At 41.9% G+C, this 21,075-nt stretch overlaps 1 protein-coding gene across 2 annotated transcripts; it reads right to left on the minus strand.

Annotated features, from left to right (window-relative positions):
• Positions 1–4,375: 4,375 nt before the first annotated feature.
• LOC310858773 (sodium-dependent phosphate transport protein 2B-like) lies at positions 4,376–20,826 on the minus strand. Of its 2 annotated transcripts, XM_083765032.1 has the most exons (13): positions 20,520–20,826; positions 17,959–18,022; positions 17,525–17,653; positions 16,313–16,441; positions 15,362–15,505; positions 14,166–14,277; positions 12,642–12,834; positions 8,052–8,147; positions 6,886–6,994; positions 6,394–6,561; positions 5,971–6,087; positions 5,354–5,478; positions 4,376–4,950 (listed from the first exon to the last, which is right to left on the minus strand). In XM_083765032.1, the coding sequence occupies exons 2-13, from the start codon at positions 18,017–18,019 to the stop codon at positions 4,390–4,392; spliced, it is 1,944 nt and encodes a 647-aa protein (XP_083621158.1). In that variant the 5' UTR covers positions 18,020–18,022; positions 20,520–20,826; the 3' UTR covers positions 4,376–4,389. The 2 variants fall into 2 exon arrangements, with proteins under 2 accessions (XP_083621158.1, XP_083621159.1); XM_083765033.1 differs by lacking the exon at positions 20,520–20,826 and having other exon boundaries at positions 17,959–18,031.
• Between the last annotated feature and the right edge of the window lie 249 nt (positions 20,827–21,075).

Genomic DNA, 21,075 nt, shown 5'->3' on the forward strand with positions numbered 1-21,075 from the left:
TATGAGCATTTTTCTTTTCTCAAAGGGGGGTTTAAGGGGTTGAAGGTCTTAGATTATAATATATTATCTTTGCCGATTCATATATGTATCTATTGCTGCTGTAAACATTTCAACTGAAACATGACACGTTTAAAATCAGAGATTAATTATATTTCAGCCTATTGTAATTACTGTAGGTCTATACCTGTGTACTGTAGGTGATTCCCAAAGGGTGGTCCAGGGACCCCAGGGGTCTTTAAGGGGTAGTCCAGGGAGCATCCGAGTCCCTGGCAAAATGAGGAACAGTTTAAACAATGAAGCAATACAGTATGTTCTATTACGCTTATTCAATAAATAGCCCATATCTCCACACTCACAACGTGTCACAGTTGAGAGCTTGTATAGATATTGGCACAAGATATTTTCAAATGGGGGGTCTACGGCCAGAAACATATCAATTTGTGGGTCCTTGACATGAAAGTGTCTGAGAAACTGCTTTACTGTAGTCTATTATTCACATAATTAACAGCAGGTGTGTCATGTTATTAGGCTTTATGCTGACTGCTGAAGCTATATAGATCAACCTACCATGACACACCCTGCCATTATGCAGCCTATATAATATTATAGATATGCTCTTGCTCTACAATACTTTATCATTAATAGAATATGCCAGAAATACCCTTACTGTTAATATTTTGAGAACCGGAAGGGAGATAAGGTCCATCATAAAGATATGGTGTCACCCAGAACAGGGATGGCTTAGTAGGCTGGGGTAACTATCACTATAGAATGTTATAATGTACATAATCTGGCATAGTTCTGTCTCTCTAATAATTCATAAGGGCTTGCCTGTCATCAGTGTTTTTTTTTTTTCATTAGGTCTTTTAACAGGGACACACCCATGCGTACTGCACACAACACCTCATCAACTTGAACTCAAGGAAAGCCATTTAGGCGTTCACACACAACCCAGTTTTTAATTTATAGTGTCTTGAGCTCGTTAGCCAACCTAGTTCATCTGGTCCTCCAGGTGATGCACTCAGGGAGAGAGGCAGAGAGAGAGAGGACAGAGAATTAGGTGACAACTGGGAGGGAATAATTATGTCCAGGGGTCATCAATATGTCCCTACATTTGTCCATGGCAATACGGTACTAAGATTTTGTTTTTAGATTACATCATCATGTTTTGATCATATCAAAAAGTGTTGTACTTTGACGATTTTTTGATTCTTTCTAACTATTTCATCGGCCCAAAACTTTGTGTTTATTGTCATGATTTGTCACAACAGGAGTTGGCTTTGTCCGAGGCATAAAAGGTCTTTTAATACATACACGCACACGCGCGCGCGCGTACACACACACACACACACACACACACACACACACTTATATTTTTGTTTTACTGTTTCTATAAATTTGCATGAAAAGTCTGCATGATTCTTATCCTTACACGGTACACCACTTGACTGTCACCGTGTCACCACTGTCACCACTTGACTGTCACAGTTGGCCATGTGGACAGTCTCGTGGTGGTTGTGACATCATGGGCATTTGGAAAGATATTGACATACTGATATTGATCACTTGTCTCATGTTCTTTACACATGGCTTTATGTCATGTGACTGTATATTGAGTAAATAATACCAGTGGTGGAAAGGAACTAAATACATTTACTTAAGCACAATTCTGAGGTATTTGTACTTGAGTAATTCCAATTTCCAATACTTTCACTTCTACTCCACTACATCTCTGATCTGAACATTGCACTTTACTCCATTAAAATGATCAGAAAGCTTTAGTTATTGGCCATGGAGCCTGTCTTGAGTGTACAGGGTTTGATGAGGTCAGATCAACATAATTGGAATGTCAGAACAGGTCAGTCCATATATAGAGATCTAAGGGTGGTAGCGGGGGAAGTGTCTTGAGTGTACAGGGTTTGATGAGGGCCCAGGTAGGGCCGGGCCTTCATTTACGGGCCTGTTGAGAACTCTAGTTTGGAGCAGGCCCATCTAGAGTTTAAATGGATAGGTATCAGTCAAAAGGGAGACATCCAAGAGGAAGGGTGGATGGGGAAGGATCAACATATGGACCATACTGTATATGGTCATGCCTGGGGTGACCAACCAAACAACTGACTGACTGACTGACAGGAAATGCACGGAAACTTGAAATGGGACATTTCCGCACTTTTACTTTTGGTACTTTAAGTACATTTTGATGCAAATACCTTTGTAATTTACACCGGACTTTCACTCAACAGAGTATTTCTATATTTCAGTATTGATACTAAACTTTGAGTACTTTCTTTTCCACCACTATTGTTATGTCATGTGACTGTATATATTAGGTCAATAATGCAGCATCACAATGGAAGCTTTTACATCAGGCTTCATTGCAGTTGCATGTTCCCAACGTGGGGTCTGGCCCCCCCCGAAAGATCCAAGCGGGGAACGAGACTTGGTCGGTTTGGAGGTTGTGCAAAACATTTTTATAACAAGGCATGTCATTAATAATATGTTGACAACAATATAAAACAAACTCAACACATTGAATGACAATTTGTGTAATCACTCTTTTATTAACACTAGTTATAATAATTATATACATGTAATGAAATGCACCGCATTATCCGCATAATGACACTTTCCTAACCAAACCATTTACATTCAAATTGGTGTAAACACAGACACAAAACTGTGTGTGTGTGTGTGTGTGTGTGTGTGTGTGTGTGTGTGTGTGTGTGTGTGTGTGTGTGTGTGTGTGTGTGTGTGTGTGTGCATGTGTGTGCGTGTATATATAATATACTTGTGAGGACTAAATGTTCCCACAGACACTGTATAGTAGAATTTGAGAAATAGACATTGTGAGAAAACATTTCCTGAGAAATTGTAGTTTTATGGTTAATTTGTTTTATTTTTAATAACACTTTATTTAATTGGTTTTACCTTTGTTAATAAATTATCTGTTAGGCTCATTTCAGGCACGTGCGTGTGAGACAGAGATAGACGAGTATAATGATGATGATCGTACACATATCTCGTAATGCAAAACAAAGTAAACGCTTGTTGGTTTGTCATCTCTCTCACTCTGTGCCTGCCTGGTATCCCATTTGTTCAGTAGACTTCACCACAGATAACGTGGAATGAGTTAGGAAGATGTGAGGCTTAATGTAAATGATTAACAAAAATAGACAGCAGTGCTCTTTAGACAAATACATGCAGTAAGTAGACAATCCAGATCCTGACTAATTTGGAATTTGTCATACAGCTATGTCGTGCAACGAAAATAACTTTCAGCTGAAAATCAGTCGTATAACAAAGTATAATGTGCCAGCAAAAGAAGTGAGAAGAAGACGGATTAGACTCGGGCTGTAACAAGTAAAAGACATCTTTGCTCAATTAGTTGCATATGCATATGTATTCATCTTTTAAACACAATAAACTTTACCCTTTTCAATAACTTAAAATCATGCAATAAATTAAGTTAGATGCATAGTCATCTATAGCTTGCCATCCACATATTCCTTGAATACAATTATCCTTTTCATTCATAAAATAACCTATGCTAACGTTACACCTTAAAACGATGTACAACTCAGGACATCCTTGTGTCTTTAATTCCCAGTAATAAAAATTATTATATCAAAATAACAGCTGGAAAAAAGGTTGTAAAAGTTGCAACATGATGAGAGACTGAAGGAGCATGAATGTATACGGCTAAAAGTCAGACTCATATCAGGCAATTATTTGCCAACGGCTGATTCGCATCTGGCCAGGCTAGCATGAATGTGCATTACTACAAAGCCAACTTCAGAACCTGCTTGGCTGGCTTTGCACAGATTTGATATCTATTAAAGTGAGGTATTATTACTATTGGAAGATCTACGTAACTTCCTCCTTCCAGCTAAACATATCCCTGGACCACTCTATAGTATAGGCTATGTGAGTGACGTCATACCCGGAGGTTATGTAGGAACGCCTACTGAGTAGAAAAAAACAACAACTTTCTAGCCTTGACAGCCCATTCATCCAAACAGAAAAGTCCTATCTGATTGTATTAAACATTGTTAAACTCACCAACATTGCAGCTGTATGGAAAGCTTCTTTCTGTTCTTTAAAATCCATGTTATGACTTTCTGTCAATACATTCCGTGCAGCTGATTATTTCTCCTAAGTGTCAGAGTTTGGAAGTGCTCGTTTTCAATAACACAACATCCTGCTGCCTCCTGCATTATGTGCAATTTAGAAACAGGTGGTACGCGGAACCGTTGAGTGACTTCCAACGAGCGCTTCCAAACTCCAACGCTCCATGCTGCTCAATGTTTTGCCACTCAGTCTAGATGAGGGGGGCGTGTCCCGGTGGAAAAGTGATGCATGTGCATACTCTCAGTCTCTATAGCAGAAGTGTCACATCGGGGTTTGTGCCATTGTGACTGTGTCTGCGGGTTTCTCAGCCTCCAACTCCTTTTCCACGCTCATCGAGGGATTATCGTACATCTCAGCCACCTGCTCCTCCATCCTCTGTCCCGTCAACTCCTCCTCGCCCTGTTCTTTTATCTCAGTGGGTGTCTTCTTGCAGCATTTGCTGTAAGAAGTCATCTTAACGACCATTCTGTCCCAAGGGTCAAGGGAGTGGGCCCACAGAGGCAGGAAGTCCCAAGATTGCAGTAGCGCAGGCAGACACTGGGGGCGTTTCTTCTGCAGGACGTTTATCACTATGATAACGATCAATATGACGGCCAGAGGCACGGTCACACCCACCAGCACCTCCCAGCCGGCCACTGATAGGCCGAAGATGAACATGGGCATGAAGAAGAAGCAGCCTATGATGTAGACGGCAGCGAACCAGCGGTAGTCTGCGGTGATGTCGCCCAGCGTTTTAGCCATTTGGATGGGGAGGCGAGTGATCGGAAGAGGATACCATATGAGGATGCCTGTGATGTTGAACAGCAAGTGGACCAGAGCAATCTGGTGTGGGACACAGAAACAGTGATTGGAGTTTTTAAATATTTATTAGTTTTAGTTTACTTTTTCAATTAGGCATTTGATTTTAGATTCATTTTAGTTTGTATTAAGAGTTTTAGTCTCCGTTTTATGTATTCACTAGATTTACATAAAGATTTATCCTGTTTTTTTAGTTTAGGTTTAGTGAGTTGTGTATTGTAAATTTTTGTTTTGATTTAATTGTTTTGTTTTAGTCTCAGTGTACAAATGCAGGGTCTGGTTGGTCTGGTTGCATTTGTACACTCTCTAATTAAATGGATCCATTTGGTTCCAATTTGTACCCTCTGAATTAATCTAACACAGACAATTGGTAAATCTGCATGCATTTGTGCATGCATGCAAGCGTGTGTGTATTTGTAAAACTGACCTGTAGCGCATTAGCAAGTTTGTCTCCAGGACTAGCCATGGCTGCCAGCAGAGCCGTAGTGGTTGTGCCAATGTTTGACCCCAGTGACAATGGATATGCTCTCTGTATGCTGATGACACCAATACCTACGCAAAGAGAGGACATCATTTTAACCTGTGCCCTTTCTTTAGATCATTTGGACCACAAACGAAGGGTGGGTGCAAAAGGTTTTGGAATTGGTCCGATCCGTTTGCCGCTTGTTGTGAAACGCCTGGATTGAGGGGCAAAATGGTCATGCCAATTTTTGCCGTTTTGCTATTGATGTTTTTTGTTTTGTTTTCCAAATACAGGTTTGTTTTTTTATGGTTTGAAATAATAATAATAAAAAACAAAATGTAGGAAACAAAAAATAAGAAAGTGACCAATCAAAATGTGTCCGTGGTCCAATGTTTGGGAAACTGCTCTACAGACCATGGTAAAGTAATCAAATAGCATGCAAAGGTAAGTCTGTAAGAAGATGATGGATGGATGGATGGATGGATGGATGGATGGATGGATGGATGGACGGACGGACGGACGGACGGACGGGACGGGACGGATAGATGGTATGGACGGACGGGATGGAAGGATGGACTCACCAACAAGTGGAGTGATCGCAGACGTGAAGACAGAACTGCTCTGGACAATGAAGGTCATCACAGCCCCAACTACAATGGCGATGTAACCTGTAACCCAGCCGAATGGGTACGGGAAATCTGCAAGGACAGACACACACACACGCACACGTGCACACGCACACGCACACACACACACACACACACACACACACACACACACACACACACACACACAGTTAAGAGTCTATTGTTCATAAGCCTATAGTTCCCTGGCTGGTGGCTGTCCCGGAACCTGCTGGTCCAGGCTTTGAGCTGGCCTTGGGTCCTTGCTAAGTGCTTTACTCACACATTGGTCAGTCGCAGGAATGGACTAGGGCCTAGGCTATAGATATGTGATAAACGCACGCACACGTCGTGCACGCAAACAGACATTCTGTTACTCACCAGTATTCAGGACCTTTTTAATGATGATGGCCACCTGTCCCCTCAGTACGGAGTTGAGCAGCCTGACGATGCAGATCAGACAGGAGCAGAGAGCCAGCAGGGAGAGAACCAACATTATCATACCCACTGCCAGGTCAGAGAGCTCTGTGTCCACAAAGAGGTGTTTACCTGACGATGGACGAAGAGGGAGGGCGGCACAAAAACGTAAATGATCAAATGTGTACATAATATACAGACAGGGTGAAAACACCAGTGGTGGAAAGAGTACTCAAATGTTTCACTTAAGTAAAAGTATCAATACTGCAATGAAGTAAAAGTATCAAATGTACTTAAATTACCAAAAGTAGAAAGTAATCGTTATGCAGAATGTCCCATTTCTTGTTTTCAAATGTATATGAATCTTTTGAAAATAGCAGATCTGTGGTGATGTGATGTGTGGTGATACGACACATCGTGAATATATACTGTGTGTAGAAAGGGTGTTCACCGTACATTTTTCAACATTAAAGGTGTTAGAAATATTCTTCAGTGTGTGGGTGACGTTGCACCATTCTGGAGAGGTGCAGTTGTCTTCGCTAGGGACTGTGACGTTCAACACGCTCTGAAATACGCACACGCGCGCACACGCACACGCACACACACACACACACACACACACACACACACACACACACACACACACACACACACACACACACACACACACACACAGTCTGTCACGACCTGACTCAGGAAGATGTGGACCCAAAGAATGGAGAGAGAGAGACCCAAGGGATGTTAAGAGAAACTTTTACTGATCAAAAGATCAGAACTGAAAAAAGTGAAAATCAACTCAGGTAGAAGGTACACAACACAGGGGAAACGTAGCCTCGCAGTGCAGCGCAGTGAAATATTAGTATCGCAACACGAGGCTAGGAAAAACACTAAGGAGAGTACTACTCAGAGGATGCAACTAACTAAGTTACAGCAGCAACCAAAAGTGAGGAAGTCCGTTAAGTAACAAACAGCAGCATTAGCGCACCCTGGGCACACGGGTTGCAATGGTCAAGCTCAAAGTCGTACGATTTGTCACACAGACACACGTTACCGCAGTGAAATTTGTTCTCCGCATTTGACCCATCTCTTGGAGCGGTGAGCCGTCCGCGTCCGCAATCAAAGTCTCAGCACTTTGAATCAAAGTCTCAGCACGAAAGGGGAAGGGAAGCAGCACAGGGGAACAAGAAGGGAAAAATCAGGGAGGCACAACAGGCGTGGCACAACACCCCAACACATGATTTCCCCTTCCCAAATGGATTGATTGATTGATTGATTGATTGATTGAAATATGTATTAACAGTTTGCAGAATTACAGTACATTTAAAGACTGTTAACTGTGAGTGGACGACCCAATAAAGCATTACACTTGTTTACAAGAGGGTCCACCTTGTTCAATTCATCAGAACATTTAGAGACGTACAAATAGACACTTCTATATAGCCAAAGAACAGAACAGGAATTCATCATAAAGGCGGTAAAAAGGGAAAAGAAACATATGGGGAAAAAGGGGTGGGGGGGATTCAGATTCCTATATAAAGGAACATTCAATAATTTGACCATTCCTACAGGTTTATGGCAGCTGTTTCCAATGTAATGTAGTTCTGTTGTAAGGAGGTTCTTACTGTGTTGGTGAAGGTTTTGCACCAGATCCGAATGAGACTCTTATTCCTGGATTCTGGATCTCCTGTGGCAATGTCGTTGATGACAGATTTATCCAACTGGGGGGAGAGAGAGAGACAGACACAGAGAGAGAGAGAGAGAGAGAGAGAGAGAGAGAGAGAGAGAGAGAGAGAGAGAGCGCGGCAGGCTATCATACGAAGATAACAATGTTGTGAAGCTCTTGTGAAAGTAAGATATTTTCTCTCACTCTCCCTCTTTCATTCCTTCATCAGGAATTTCTATTATTACATCACTTCTGTTTCCTCTGTCAAAGCCTTTCACCCTCACATTGTTATAGGGCATAGCAGCAGTGGCAGCCATTTTCTGGTTCCACCGATCTAGAACCTATTCACTTTTCCCATAGAGATTTCCAAATACATTTATATGGGTTATTTTAAGCCTAGGATCAAGCCATGCAGGCTCCAGCTCCTGATTGAGCTGCCATTACACTTTCACTGCACCCATCGACCCACCACTTTCACAACATGGTGTCGCTTCACGGCTCACATTTCATTCTAGTTAGCCTACTTTCACCCCCAAGATCTAATGGAGTCTTTCCCTCCAGCTATTGAGTTACAGAGAGTGCCAACTTGTACTTTAGTTATTAGGTTGCTGTTAACTTCACTCTGTCTATATACATTCATCTGAACAATATAATAATAACATTAATATGACAAGCACCTATCCAGATGGCCTTGAAATGAAACCACTTTGAAACATGCAACTAAAGGATGACTGTAAGAGCCACTTTATGAGGTCATGTCATGATGACCTTAATTGCTTTGATGTTGATTGCCTATTCTATGCAGCAGTGTTTGATCACATAATTAGTGCAGCAGAGTACCCTTTTTACTGCCTTGCTTAGATTGGTCAGTCTTGATTGAATGTTTGTGATTGGTGCTCCTTTTCTTTGATGTCTAAGGTCACATTCATACCAGAGAGCTTTGCTGCGATTAAAACGAATCCTGCTGCGCATTGTCAGAAAGTGCGCTTCGTTTGGCAGGTGTGAAGGCTCATTCGAATCCTAATGCGCAGCAAATAACCACATTTTACTCCGCCCAAAAACGTGCGTTTCGCTTCTCTTCGAATCGCACTTGACTACGATTCGGTGCAGGTGTGAATGCAATCCGCAGTAAATAAAGGAAATGAAGCAAACATAATGTGGCGGGTGAGGAGCTGAACACAGTTGGAGACGGAGAAGGCATATTTTACGCAGCGCAAAGATGTCCCGTTACTGTGGATAGACGTGGTCGAATAAGGAGACTGAAGCCCTGATCGAAATGAGGACGTGTACATTAATCAATTGCTTAAGAAAACACATAAAAACACTGCAGTGTATTATAGCCTACATAATATTCTGTCTGTCTGTCTGTCTGTCTGTCTGTCTGTGCGTGCCGTAAACATGGAGTGCGTCACTGTGTGGGACTGGGGAGTTATCAGTGCGCTCATGCAGCGCTGTGCCTCCATGCCCAAAAGAACAGTGTGTGGCGGCTGCGTGCGTAGAGAGAGAGAGAGGGGGGGGGTCCCAGACGGCACGACACATGCACGTTATGAGTGTAATTTTATCACCATAGATTTCACTGTGTAGGCTATAGTTTATGAATGGAACACATTGATAAAGGTCCCCCCTGCTGCGTTTCCAATTGCTGCGAATGACAGTGTGAAGGCAAACCGCAGCCAATTAAATATGCAAGATTCCAATTTCCCCGCGCATACGGAACTGAGTATACCGAAGTATTAGGTGAGAATCTGACCTAAGTTACCCTCCTGTTTGAGCTTGTCAGAAGCTGTGAGTAGTAGAGAGAGCACATATTTTTTCTACCACAGTAACCACTCTCATGTTATCACAGACCATGTAACCATATTGAGACATTTTTGTACCACTTGTATTTTTGCTTTTACTTCACTAAAGTGTTACAACGGATACCACGTGCGTCAGATTATTTGTGCTCACAGCTCTTGAAGGGAATATATTTTGAAAACTGAACAGAAAATATACGCCTCTATAATGACCCTCTTGGCTCGTATAACTGCACTGTAGAATGTTAATGACCTCCGTAAGCCTCATTTATGACAATGTGGACTTTTGGACTCTGAGAGGTCACCATTATTAGTCCGGAAGTCTGTGGGGTAGGACATTTGGACATTTGGTCTTTTTTATTGGCCTAAAATATTGTCTATATACATACCTTCAAGAATCCACTTGCTGACCGCCTCTCGTTATTGGGCAATTTTTTTATAGGACCATACCAAAAATAATTTATTGGGCGCAGAAATATAGTTCTCTATACCTTTTAGTATTGAAATTTAATCCATATGCCTAGTGTATGAAATAAAACATATTTGAAAAAAGCATTATGTTAATTTTGTATTTAGCATAATTCGGTAATGAATGGCCTATAAACATTCAACCGGACCGAGTGCAGTATGCAATTGCAGTGGGGTATTTTGTTCTTGTAAAGGTGGTTTTAGTCATTGATATGCTAATAGAAAATAAACTTGTAAACTAAACTATTAATGTGTGCAACTTGTAGTCCAGCTTACACATCAACTTCTTCCTCATCAGAAGATTAAATTTGGAGTCGCTTGCTTTTTTTATTATTGCTGTGATCATGTTCCCAATCATTATACCTGGCAAGGAATTGTGTAGCCTTTGGCTTACTTTTGTCAGAAGGTTCATTAGAGTGTCACTTTGGAACTGGGAGCAAATGGCTTTATTGATATGGGTGTAATAATGTTCACTATCAATCTCAATGTCTCCAATCTCTCTGTATATCTTCTTTGATATTGCATCAATTGCCATGTCTGTGATATCACCTTTGCTGCATATGAGTAATCAATTAGGGTTGATAGTAATCAACTAGGGTTGATAGTAATCAACTAGGGTTGATACCAACTTTTTACGAGCAAGGATGGTTCCACCAGCATCCTCATATTTCTTGTATAGACTAATTGAAGTATGCATGTTTGATCTCTTTTGAACAAGAAATGTGATGACAGAAATAAATGCTGTGTCTTTTGGTTCTGTGCTATTCAGTGTTAACGTTTGCCAAATTCTAGCTTAAATGTTTCTTGCACACATGAATTTGGCTTTACAGTCAACGTGATACCTTATGCCTGCAGAATGCAGGTCAAAAGGAACACCTGCAAGTCTGATGTGGATTGCGTTTGCTTGTTCATTATTGACCATTTTGCAGACACCTACGATAGTCTCCTTTAGACCGTTTTCATCTTCTTTGCATAGATATGCCATTTTCCATCGACTTGGATGTTTAGGATCTTTCTTTATTTCACCACAAAACAGACAGTGTTGGTGAGCAATGAACTTGGATTGTTCTGATCGTCTTACTCTCTTTGGCTCAACAACTGGAGGACCAACCCTATCCCTCTTTATTATTTTTGGGTGACAGTATTTATCTATACTTGCGGTGAACAGGTACAGTTAAGTTTCCATGTAACTGTTGTTGGCTGTTGCACTTCCAATCCCTTGTGTTTACCATCACCATACTTTTTGCTAGCTTTGACTATTCTGGCTATTGATGCTTCTGGAATATTGCCTTCTGCACAAACTAGCTGAACTGTGTCGTGCCGACGGTGCCGTGAAGTCGTGAACCGTATTTCATGGGTTCTGGATTAGTTTTCATATTCATAATCTACGATTCAGTTTCAGATAAAGTTCTTTTTATCTGAATTTGCTCTGGGGGTGCTACTAACCCCGAGTTCTGGCAACTCAGAACTTGTACTTGTACTAAAGGTGGCGTAGCAGTCCTGGCACCTATAGGCTGCTGATGCGGCCTGACAGCGTGTCACAGGTTCGGGTCCCGATCCCGGTAGTCTAGGAAAATTGGCCTCAGATCCTGTGCAGCAGGGGCGTGGCCCAGTGCGTTGCGTTTCACATGGAGCGGCCACATGGAGTGGCCGCTACATCTAAATAAGACGGAAGGGAAACAATTGCTCCTTGAGCGGTGGTGGCCTACTACAATTCAATTTGGAATTGGATTCCCTTCGGACTATTTTCATGGTATGCACAGTGCTTCAGACCGGAAAGGGGAGTGTCCGCTCAGATTCTGAGCGCAACGTACTTCCCTCACATGGATACGGTCCTTTTTTCCCAGAAGTCTTTCTCGCCCGCCTAGTGGCGAAAAATAAAACTTCTGGGAACTCAGATTACGATCCCGGTGACCTTTGTGTGTGTAACTCCCCATCTCTCTCTCTCTCACTACGCCTGGTGTTTCTTAAAGAGATATCCACGTCACAAGTGAGGTGGGGTCATTCCCCATACATCTCAATACGATAGAGAACTTTTTTTCCACTTATTTTTACACACCTTCCCCTTCAGAGCTCGTTCTGGTTATAATAGATATTTTAAACAACAAAACATCAAAGACCAATTTCTGGAAAGTTTCAGGTTATTGAAGATTTTGGGTTACCCTTCGTAGTCGAAAAGAGCCACAAGATGACCTCAGTGTAAAGACTCCATCCGTGATGGCTGCAAGGTTATAATGATGATCATCTGTGATGGCTGCAAGGTTATGATGACGATCATCCCTTACCTCTATGATGGCGTTTGTGAGGGGGTCAGTGATGACGTTGAGCAGTTCTGGGGGTTCTTCACTCGCTATCTGGAAGGAGTCAATGATCAGCTTGCTGACGCGGTACAAATACCCAGACGCCACCTCCAGTGGCAGCATTATGAGCACAGAGAGCCAGTTGAAGAAATCATGCACTGTGGCCCCTGCAAACGCCCTGCATGGGAAGAGTGAACAACACGGGTGCTTGGCTTTATGTTTTTAACAAAACAAATTAAGTGCTATAGAAATAAAGATATCATTCATTATTGTTTTTTTTAAGATTTGTTTTGGGGCTTTTCATGCTTTTATTGATAGGGAACAGTATACAGACAGGAAAGGGGGAGAGATTTGGGTAGTGACATGGTTATCATTATTGTAACTAACAAAAATAAATAGTTGTGGAGACATACATTTATTTCATCTGATAACAATGATCAATTCTCAGCAAAAACATCTTGATACAACCAGAAGAAAAGGGGTTGAATAATGTAGACGTGACAAACCTGGGATATATATGCTGTGCCATTGAAACAGTCAAGTCTGCTGTTTGAGAGCACTGCTCTCAAATGATGGCACAAAGTTATTTACGAACTACTATGATTTTGTTTGACCAATGGATGTACTTTATAAAGAGAACCAATTATTCAACATGAGCTCGGGCCCGCAGCTGCATATCTGTAGTTATTGCTAGTGCTACTGCTTTCTTATAATAATAATAATAACCAGTAAAACGCCCTGAGGGCGAGGTCGTGTGCACACATCTGCCTGGGTGACGGCAGACTGCTGGGCGAGCGCTGGCGCTTTGGCATGGGGGGTCGGATCAACATATGTAATGAATCCTGTACTGGCTATATATGGAGCGTGTCTTGAGTGTACAGGGTTTGATGAGGTCAGATCAACATAATGGAATGTCAGAACAGGTCAGCTCCATATATGGAGATCTGAGGGTGGCCACGGGCGCAGTATCTTGAACCTGACCGTCATCAGCGCAATGAGCACATCTGTACCCAATCTGTCTTAATTGAGTGGAGTGCTGTGCAGGCGTGCACAGTGGGCTGCACACACAGAATTAAAGCAGATCTACAAGACCACAATGCGTTGTGAGCTTGTAGAGCGGTTATTTTGGGTGTGCGGTACCGCCGCCGCGCAACGATGTTGAAGTAGCCTATACACAATCAAAACAAAAATGAGCACATGAGATTCATTCATTTCGAGCGGAGTAGGCTACATGTCATGACGGAGTCATGTCACGTATGTCTATGTGTAAGTGTTATACTGTACATTCAAATAATTTGTTACGACTCACACAGGAAAGAGGGACGACGTCACCTGCAGCTCTCTCTCTCTCTTGCTGGGTGTTGAAAAGCCGGTCGTTAGGCTACTTTTTGTTTTCGTGGGCCGCGGGGCGGGTGGGCCGTTGATTAATATATTGTTTTGCGGTGCAGGTTGGTCACTACTACGTGCCTATGAAGGTGACAACAAATTGCATTTTACAAGACCTATTACCTGCGGAACTGATTGCGTTCGCCAGCCTGTGTCATGGCAACTAGGGTGTTGGTGACGGAAGTTCCAATGTTGGTGCCCATGATGATAGGAACAGCCAGCTGGACTGTCAGCACTGTGGAAGAACACAGATCTCCATTATTCCAACTGATTACTCCAACTGATTTACCCACGGTCCCCCAGGGTTGCCCTTTCCCCTCAATTCTAAATCTCTTTGCTGAAAATAGCACTTCAACAAGATCACAGCAATTGCCTTTCGAAATAGGGATGATATGATTTAAGTGGTAATGCAACCTTTAATGTGTTTGTCCAGCTAAAAGAAGTGTTATTGCAGCAGTTTTAAAGGTATATTTAGTGATTTCACTTCAATTCAAATATCACTTATTTTTTTGTTTTGTTGTGATAATCCTCGAGAGCCTATATATATATATATATATATATATATATATATATATATATATATATATATATATATATATATATATATTAAGAGCCAAGAGAGCCTACTGTCAGCTGTCCAGCAGTCCAAATATTATTAAATTAAATTTGAGAACGGTAGACCTGAGGCCTACAGTACCATACCAGGCCTCATCTCATAGGCCTACCATCTATGCACAAAATGTTTATGTTCACAGGCTTCTGTGTGCGGCCTAGAGAGCATCTGAGCATGTGCAGCACTACAAGTCTTACACCATATGCGTTTGGGAAACCCAGCCGGGAGGCATACTATGATCCGACGGAGCATTGATCCGAAGGAGCAATGGTCCGAGGTGCGCTGGGGGTCGGGAGAGGGTTGGGGTTAGGTTTAGGTGTCTGCCCCGGGGGAGGTTAGGGTTAGGGTGAGGGTTTGAGGTAGGTTGTCGATTGGACCAATGCTCCGTCGGATTAAAGTATAGTAACCAACCCAGCCATTATGCTTATGAGCTCGCAGGGCTACTTCCGTTACATTCACCTCCCGTTGACCCTACTGGGAAACACGATCTGCGTCCCAGCACCAATGTAACACCGAGGACTGTAACCTGCGTGGGAAGCTACATCCACCATTCAGCCAAAGGGGAATCCCCCTTGGCTAGAGGAGATAAAAAGGCTAGCTGGCGGGGCACAGGGAGCTACTCCATATGTTACACATGACTGTGTGCGAGTGTGCGTGCAATGCATGCATGCGTGCGTGCGTGCGTGCGTGTGGCTTTGACACTCACGTCCAGATGACACCATGCTGACAACAATGGAGGAAGATGTGGAGGAACTCTGCACCAGCAACGTGACCAGAACTCCAATCACAAGACCAGCCAGAGGGTTCTTCAGCACCTTGTTGTCCTGAAAGATGTCCCCCGCTACTTTACCTGGCCAGCAGAAAAAACAAAATACAATTTTGTTTTTTATTGTCATGAGAAAACATACGTTTACATTGCCAAAGCAAGTATATAATAAAACATTTGAAAATGCGGACAGTATAAAGTTGGAGGGGGTACAACAGCATTGGCACCCTTCTTACACCATGGTGTAAGAAGTGGTGTTGCACATGCTCAGTTGCTCCTCTAGGCCGCAACCAGAAGGGTGGAATGGGGGTGCGTCAGAATGCCGGTGTGTAACCACACAGAAGCCTGTGAACATAGACATTCCGTGCATAGATGTGCCAGTAGTATGGTCTCTTTACTTAAAAAATAAGAGTAAAGAGAGCCTACTGTCAGCTGTCCAAATATTATTATATTAAATTTCAGAATGGTAGACCTGAGGCCTACCATACCAGGCCTCAGGCCTGAGGTCTACCATTGTGTGGCACATCTATGCACGGAATGTCTATGTGTGCGGCCTAGAGAAGCAACTTCTTACACCATGTCCATTGGCCATATCCACCCACCACATCCACATATATGTGTGTTAAAAATGTGTGTAGACTCAGACTGTAGTGTACTGTATGTGTTCGCATGTGTGTATTGTGTGCTATATCACATTCCTCTATGGCACACAATTCCGTGCGCCTCACTGCCTTGCGTGCATGTGTGCGTGTATGTGTGCCTGCACACGTGTGTACGTGCGTGAGTGCGTGCGTTAACTATGTTTACCTCCAACGAGCTGGAAACCAGAGCTGAGGAGAGTTAAGGAACAAATGAACAAGGTGCGTGCGTGCGTGCGTTAACTATGTTTACCTCCAACGAGCTGGAAACCAGAGCTGAGGAGAGTTAAGGAACAAATGAACAAGTAGAGGAACCCCAGCAGAAGTACAGCTTTGACAATCCCCACCATCACCTTCTTGACTCTTCCCATACAGTTCAGCTCTGAGAGACACACAGAGGAGAGGAGGGGACACTGTCACTGTCCCCGTTCATACTTCCAAAACCCTTGATGATATAGTCTCATGTATGTGTGTGTATGTGTTTGTGTGTTTGTGTGTGTGTGTGTGTGTGTGTGTGTGTGTGTGTGTGTGTGTGTGTGTGTGTGTGTGTGTGTGTGTGTGTGTGTGTGTGTGTGTGCGCGTGCGCGTGTGTGCGTGTGTGAGAGAGAGATTAAAATGTATGGCTTTGCAGCAGAAGTTCTGACTCTTCCTACACTAGACCTCAAAAACTCACATCTAGTGCCACGCGTCCAAAAATAAATAAATAATAATATATAGACATTTTAAATAAATAAATCTGCTTCACATCATGCACCTGTAACCCAAAATGTGTCACATAATCGGCTAATGGCGTTGCCTTCTGAAAAATTTAAATAAAATCATGGGTGCAGTGATAACCCTACACTTCCGCCCACTTCTCCCTTGTAAGATAAGATGCTCCAGGATGTTTGCCAGTCCCCCAGGTGCCATTGCGTTTTATCTGGGTAAAACGCAACTGTGTTATCAGTGTACTAATTTTTATGAAATTAGTACACTGATAACACTGATTACTTTTACCCAGATAATAGTGCTAATACATTTGAATACACGAAAATAAACTTTTGGTACGTACATATAAGTTATACGTAACATGGTTATACGAATATATAACACTCAGGATTGTATGTGATTTTATGTTTTCTGAGCTCAAACAAAAAACCGGAACTTTTAACATTTTGTGATGTCACAGCCTGCAAGTCCCATATGTCAATGGGATTTGCCAGCCGATGTCACTGTTTTCACTGTGTTTTCATTGCAGCTCTAAAGGCCAAGACCAAGACCCAAGAAAAAAGTCCAGACCACAGAAAATCCACTGAATGTTCAAAGTTCAGGTTTTGTGGGTGTAATTGAGGTCATAAAACCGAAAGAAAAAAACTGAAAAATAAAAATGAATGAAAATTAATATCATGAAACCTTTAAGCCCTATATAAGATGAATAGCTAAAACATTATGAAATGTTACTTATGGAGATTACAATATTGTGTACCTGCCCATGGCACCCCCAGTCCTTGACTGAGTTCTGGGAGATCCCAGGGGTCGTCAATCTCCGCCTCGCCCTCAAACAGAGCCACTGTGGAATGGGCTGCCGCCATAGGAACAGCCGGCTCTTTGATTCCTAAGAAAGACAAAGCCTTCCGTTTCATTCCATGAATGTAAACACACTGACAGGTGCTACACCGCTACCACAGCCTGTAGGAGTACATGCAGCGGCAAATATCACCCTGCCCGCCCGGCTTCCCACCCCTGAACACATGCCAAGTGTTTTCCTTTTGACCGGATGCACCATGTTGGATTCAAATCCCCACACTCCGCAGTAGTGCACAGGTACTTCACTCCTGTGCCACCCTGCAAAGTGTAACTACAATGTCACACAGATACATTGGACTACTCTGCTTTTCACTATAATAAAATTGTATGTACCATTGCATTCATTTTCCTGCCTTGTGTTTGGGTCTTCCTCGAGTTCAGGCTCAGGAGCCATCGTCTAAGAAAAAAAATAAGACAGAGTGCATTAAAATAAACACAATAATGAATTTCAAACAGTTAATTGAATATGTGTAATTACATAATTCCAATCAACCACAAATAACCAATTTTGAACAATCAGGCTTTCATATCATATAGGTGCTTTAATGGAAATTGCTCTCAGGAACAGCTCAACTGATTTTGGTCTCATCGTGATGTCATCAATGTCACCCTACTTTGTATAATTCCTCCTCAGTTCCAAATTTGCATTTCGACTTTGTTTACAATGTCCACCATTGTTGATTTTCCAAACTGGCATGGAATGGAAACAAGCCTGGTTTTATCTAGCATCAGTATTATAATGACTCAAATATTAAATAATCTGCATATCAGCACCCCCACCACCTCAGGACATTGTGGTATTGCAGCTAAAACTGCTTTCAAAGTCCAGAAAGAAATGACAAGGCCTGGTTATATCAGAGTGGTGATTGAGGCTCAAACCATTAGAAATAACTTTGATGGACATAGACAATATGATATTAAATATTAAAAGCAGTTTTAAAATGCATGTTATTTGCGCTTTAAATGTTACACTTGTTACTTCCTGGCACTGACAACACACATGAGCAACAAACAACATTAAACCAAGGTACAAAGTCAGTTGGTGGTAGAACTTAGAAGGGCTTAGCTTGTCGGTGCTCACGGAGAGAATAATACCTGGGCAATTCAGGAGAGACTGCAGTACCCAAATAAAATACTGGAGCACTCGACTGGTCTACAAGTATTTATTATTGTGCAGGAGTGACTGACGTTCAGACTTGCGTCTTCCAGAGAGTCAAACAGGTTAAACCAATACAATGAATGAAAGCAGTCAGCTGTTCCATAAACGTAACAATACAGTCATACACTCTTACTCACTCGCACGTGCACACACTGGCTCTCACTCACATGCCAGGGTATTGATCTTAGCTCTACAACCACATGGCTGCTCTGTGTGGTAAATTTCCATTCTCACAATACCACACTATTAGGGAAAACCTCATCCTTATCTCAATAATGGACCAGATAATTTGTTTCACTTTACAATACTATAATTGCTATTGTAACTCAGTAATTTGATTAAGTATTCATGAATGAATGTTTATTTTTAAATATAAATGCAGTTCATGAAAAGGGGCAAAGAGCTTAATGATTTGTATTGATTGCAGTTCAGTTGTATTACAGTAGGAATCAGGAGGAGTATAATCTGTACTTCCTATATTTTATATAAACTTTATATAAATTATTATATTGTGTTGATTAATACTGTTTTCTCAGCTAAAAAGGATTTTTTTTTAATCACCATGTTATATCACAACTTCTGTCTAGCATACTCTTGTGTTGTTCAATACCATCACAAGTGTGTGCCTGTGTTCTCATTTGAGTTCAGAGCTGAAGATCACCATCAGTTCACTTTTTGCACTACAAATGCAAAATGCAAAAAAATACAAATCTAAATGCCTTCAAAATGTATCTACTGTACTTATCATCTATTTAAGTTTACCCCGGCCCTTGAGAAGCAATGCCTTTCAACCATAACCACTTCAACACTCTAGATAAATAATAATACTGAAACAATCACAAATATACTGTATATAAAAAATAAAATATGAAACCGAGATGAGAAGCCACTACTGCAATATTAAACCTTTAATGCCTTCAAGTGTGCATTATTTTGCAGTGATTTGAATTGTAAGTTAAGCCTGATTTAATATATTAATTTCATTGTAGGATGGTGTCACACTGCGATCTACATAAGTTCATGACACGTCATGATGTAAATAATAATTTGAAGATTTTCTTTTACAATGACATGCTGAAAATCAGGACAACGGGTTGAAAGTGGTTCAACATCATAAATGTTACGTGACAGACAACTCCTTTGTCAGCCGATAGCAGTCATTTTCCCTCAAAAACAGGAACAAACCGCAAGGTATCGTCAAAATGGACAGCAGAATTGCAGGCACAACCTTTAATGACCTTTCTCACATGTACATGGCCAGGACACTAAAGAAGTAAGGCTCGATCAATTCTGGTTGACCTTAGCCACCCCATCATGTCTAATGACTTTAAGTTGCTGTCTGAAGATGATGCAGGAGCAACAGCCAGAACAACGAATTTGTCCCTGCTGCCATTCACTTCTTAAATAATTCAATGTGATTTTCTTCTATTTTCGTCTATGTATCTGTCTGTTGGTTATGTGGTTACTGCTGTCTGCACTACAAATTGCCCATTGTCGATTGTAAAAATAACGTTGAACCTTGAACAATCTAACAAGAACATAACAAGTCTTAAGTTAACAAGTTTTGAGTGCCACAACCATACTGAAAATGACCATAAAAATGACCATAAATGTATTCAATTTGAAGGTAAAGGAAAAACTGACATTTTGAGTTGACAGCACCGATATATTAATGAAGTTAGATGAAGCCAGGTTTGTCCTTGAATAAGTTAAATGACGCCAGGTCTGTCCTTACCTGTGGTAGGTGTAGTGTATCCGTGGTCTGAGTTGTGTTCACAGGTAACTCCAGGGAGCCCACCTGTGTCTCAGGTCTAGAAATCACACCTTTGACCCACGGGAGTGGAGGGCTGAGGGGCCCGTGGCAGGGGGCCAGGGGCTTGATGATGTCCAAGGGTGTGTATTCCTCAAGTCGCCTGGTACATCGTGTTGCCACGTGGTGGTGAGGGCAAACCCTTCAAACCTGACACCCGTCTTATCTTGCAGAAGCAATCTTTCCACCAAGTGTGTTGCAATCAAGACTAAGGTGCTACCTGACGAATGTTTCACAGCCTACACTTTCACTTGTCTGCGGTCGGTCGGTGTTATTCTGCCCATAAGCGCGAATAAGGGTGACAACGGGTCATTGTAGCATGATGTGAGGACTGCCGGCGAGTTGACCCCTAGGTTATTACATCTATAGGTAGCCTTTTCTTCACACATCTGTAAATCAGACAATTTGTCGGCCCTTCCATCATCTCTGGTCAAAGATCCTGCAGCAAAGTTCTATGTCAACTATAACTTACGCATTCAAT

The sequence above is a fragment of the Protomyctophum parallelum genome (genome assembly GCF_964188405.1).
Source record: "Protomyctophum parallelum genome assembly, chromosome: 5".
Taxonomy (NCBI): domain Eukaryota; kingdom Metazoa; phylum Chordata; class Actinopteri; order Myctophiformes; family Myctophidae; genus Protomyctophum; species Protomyctophum parallelum.

What these genes read in the sequence shown, in the direction of transcription:
- LOC310858773 (XM_083765032.1), bottom strand. Translation starts at nt 18,019, where the DNA reads ATGGCTCCTGAGCCTGAACTCGAGGAAGACCCAAACACAAGGCAGGAA. An exon ending in CACCTTTAATGTTGAAAAAT is followed by an intron (nt 6,562 to 6,885) that starts GTACGGTGAACA and finishes GTCCATCGTCAG; the next exon opens with GTAAACACCTCTTTGTGGAC. An exon ending in TAAAAAGGTCCTGAATACTG is followed by an intron (nt 6,088 to 6,393) that starts GTGAGTAACAGA and finishes CTGTCCTTGCAG; the next exon opens with ATTTCCCGTACCCATTCGGC.